The 2,916-nt window shown below is 41.0% G+C and overlaps 1 protein-coding gene across 1 annotated transcript in view; it reads left to right on the forward strand.

The window, feature by feature from the left end:
- The first annotated feature begins 239 nt into the window (after nt 1-239).
- The window catches only part of LOC131880856 (dynein intermediate chain 3, ciliary-like), a 50,544-nt gene continuing 47,867 nt past the window's right edge, over nt 240-2,916 (forward strand). Inside the window, exon 1 of the mRNA XM_059227575.1 lies at nt 240-786. Coding sequence (XP_059083558.1) covers nt 563-786 — 224 coding nt within the window. The 5' untranslated portion in view covers nt 240-562. The remainder of the gene's footprint in view (nt 787-2,916) is intronic.

Genomic DNA, 2,916 nt, shown 5'->3' on the forward strand with positions numbered 1-2,916 from the left:
TTATGCAAAAAGAACCGGCAAAATAGCTCTTTTTTTCGGCCATTATTCCTCTACGAATTATTTTGCTTTCCTACCGGTAGGTTCCCGGATGAAAAAAAGATTCCCCTCAAGAGAAGCACGTGTTCTCTCCTGTTGTCCCCTGTGACAGGCAACCCAAAGAGGAACCTCTTGGTCTAGTCTTCCATCCAATCCTACCGTAATATCCTGGGAAAGATAGAACCTTCCTGGTTGGAACGAGGAACAGGAACGAAGAAAGACTGTTCCACAAGACGAATAGCGAGCAAGCATTCGGCTTTCGTTGGGCGGGGAACTCAAGAAGACCCGAGCCCGGTCCAGGGACATTTCACGTGTCATTCCAATGACTCGAGTTTTCAACCCCTCGCACTGAAGGAGCCCAACCCGGTGGCGTTCCACTCAAACCAGGTTGGTTCCATGTTAGATAAGGAAATGCAGTGGTAGATTCTCGTGAAGCCAAAAGTGATTCATTCCATGACTCTTCGGAAGAGAGAGGAGGGTCAGTGCAGTGATTACTACCAATTGTGTCGGAGCATTCATTGTGATCATGGAAAAACCGAAATGGATTCAAGTGGACAACCTGAAGCAGACGGAGGGACAGCCACCCATGTCTCCAATGTCACCCAGGATGACGGAATACGCACTTCAACAATATCAGGAGGATGTGACCGAGGCTATTAGCCGCGAGAAGGACAATGTCCAGGAACCGAATAATTCTCGACTCAAACTGAAGAAGAGACGAATATTCGGCAGGACCTCACGGGAACCCGAGTAAGAAGGATACATTGGCTTTCTAATTAACTTGGGTGGTGTTTTGTTTTGGCTTTTCCTCCTTTTGACTCTGGTCAGAGCAAAGTTTTCCGTAACTCACGAGACCACTTCCTCGAAATCAAATCAAGGCACACCATGGATCTGATTGGGTTGAAGATTGCAGCATGAACATTATGGAAGTTATGATTGATCAAAAATGACTTTTGCATCGTTTTCATCGGTGCATGTGTTTGTCAGATAGTAGGAAAGTGGAGGCTTATTGTAGGTTTTACGAGCACCTTTAAATCCTCGAAAAAACGCATAAGTCAATCACTTTTCTTTCTCAGACTCCTTATTTAATCTATTTCCCTCTAATATTCATAGGAAATGTAGCTGTTGGTTGATCAGATAGCATTTCATAAGTCATACTTGAAAAAACAACCCTTCATAGTAACGCTGGGCCGATGTGGCAACTCACGGACTTCTAGAAACATGTCTAGATGTCCTTAGCTGTCTCTTATTCGTTGATAGCTCTGACATTCTGTCAATTTCAATAATCAACAATCTAAAGTAGTTTGTTTGTTACAATCACATTACCAGTTACTACCAATAGTGCCCAAAAAACTAATTTAATGTCGAATAAATGGAAAAGTGAATAAAACAGTACAGGTAAAAAGATGTTCATCTGAAAATTTTGATCCTATTCACATCCATAGAATAGAATTTGAACCAATTCGCGATTTTCTATTCTGCTGAACTTGGTACTCAAATGTGAAGAAAATAGTGTTATGGTCTTTCTCACAAAGTCTATTGTCATCCCATCCAAGTATTTTGAATGAGGCAGTGTCTCAATATTAAGAGTCACGTGGTTTCAAGTCGAAATACAATGGAACGCGTTCACGCCCCGAAAATTTTGAATATCCTTGAATCAGACAATTGTGTTGTGTCAAATGTCTCCAATAGACACCGTATTTTATCGGCAAAACAAGCCAATTTCATTTGATCTAGCCATAGACCACTGAAAATTATTAAATATATCTTGTTTTCAGTGGTGTATGATCTAGCACAGGCGGTTTATATGACAATTTCACCGGCGCTTGACAAGAACGCAATACAAGCGTCTAAACTATATTTCTAACGCGTAATAACTAGCCAGTATTTCAGTTATGTCGCTTTGATTGCTCGACTTCTTTCCCCAATGCTTAAGGGTTTCTAACCGATGTCTGGGAATAATTTCCCAGCAAGTCACGACATGTTTTATAAAAGATATATTCTAACAAGGAATTTGTATCGGCCGCTTTAATTGAAGCATATCTGATTGTAGAGTTGCTCGCCAATAGTTGGTAGGAAACAATTAACAGGTGTTCCTCTAATACGTACATGGAATCGTCGACGAGGTACACACATATAGTTGTACAGAGCAGGAGCTCTTTTCAAAACGAAAGGAGACTTAAAGGTCTTCAAGAGCTTATTTTCCAATGAATTGGCTTTATGCGATTGGACAAGTAATGCCTTTTCTGTCACTCTGGGTGTGCTCCACGCCTGGATTGGGACAAAGGCCGTGGAAACACTTAAGCATATAAAGAAAAAGATATTGTTCTGATTCACAATGAACCCTGTTTAACTCCAGGGTCTGAAGTCTTTCCCAATACTTGAGTTGGCCTACGACAACGATGTTTTGTGTGACCCTTCATTGCACCTTTTTGTCTTCTTTAGCCCTTCTGCGGGTGATAAGGGGTCAATGGAGGACGCATTATCTAAGTTGCACAGAACGCAAAATTTTGTGCAAGGTGTTCATGGTCAACGGGGTTGATTGACCCATCCGCATGGTTGAAAAGCTTTGTATATTTAAGTCTAGATATCTAAATCTATAGGACGATTTGCTTATTCTCTTGGGATCAAAAGTGATGGCTTTCAATTTCACACCATTTCTTTTGATTTTCATTTACTGAATGATAAACTCAATTGGCTAAGAAGTTTCATTTGTGGTAGGAAACAATTAGTTAAGGTTGAGGGATCCCTTAGTGACATATATGATGTCAAGTCGGGTGTCCCTCAGGGCTCCATTTTGGGTCCTCTCCTTTTCATTATCTTTATTGCTCCGCTTCAGAAGCTTGGTAGTAGTAATGTCAGTATCTCTTCTAATGCTGA

This window comes from Tigriopus californicus, chromosome 1 (assembly GCF_007210705.1).
Source record: "Tigriopus californicus strain San Diego chromosome 1, Tcal_SD_v2.1, whole genome shotgun sequence".
NCBI classification, from domain to species: domain Eukaryota; kingdom Metazoa; phylum Arthropoda; class Copepoda; order Harpacticoida; family Harpacticidae; genus Tigriopus; species Tigriopus californicus.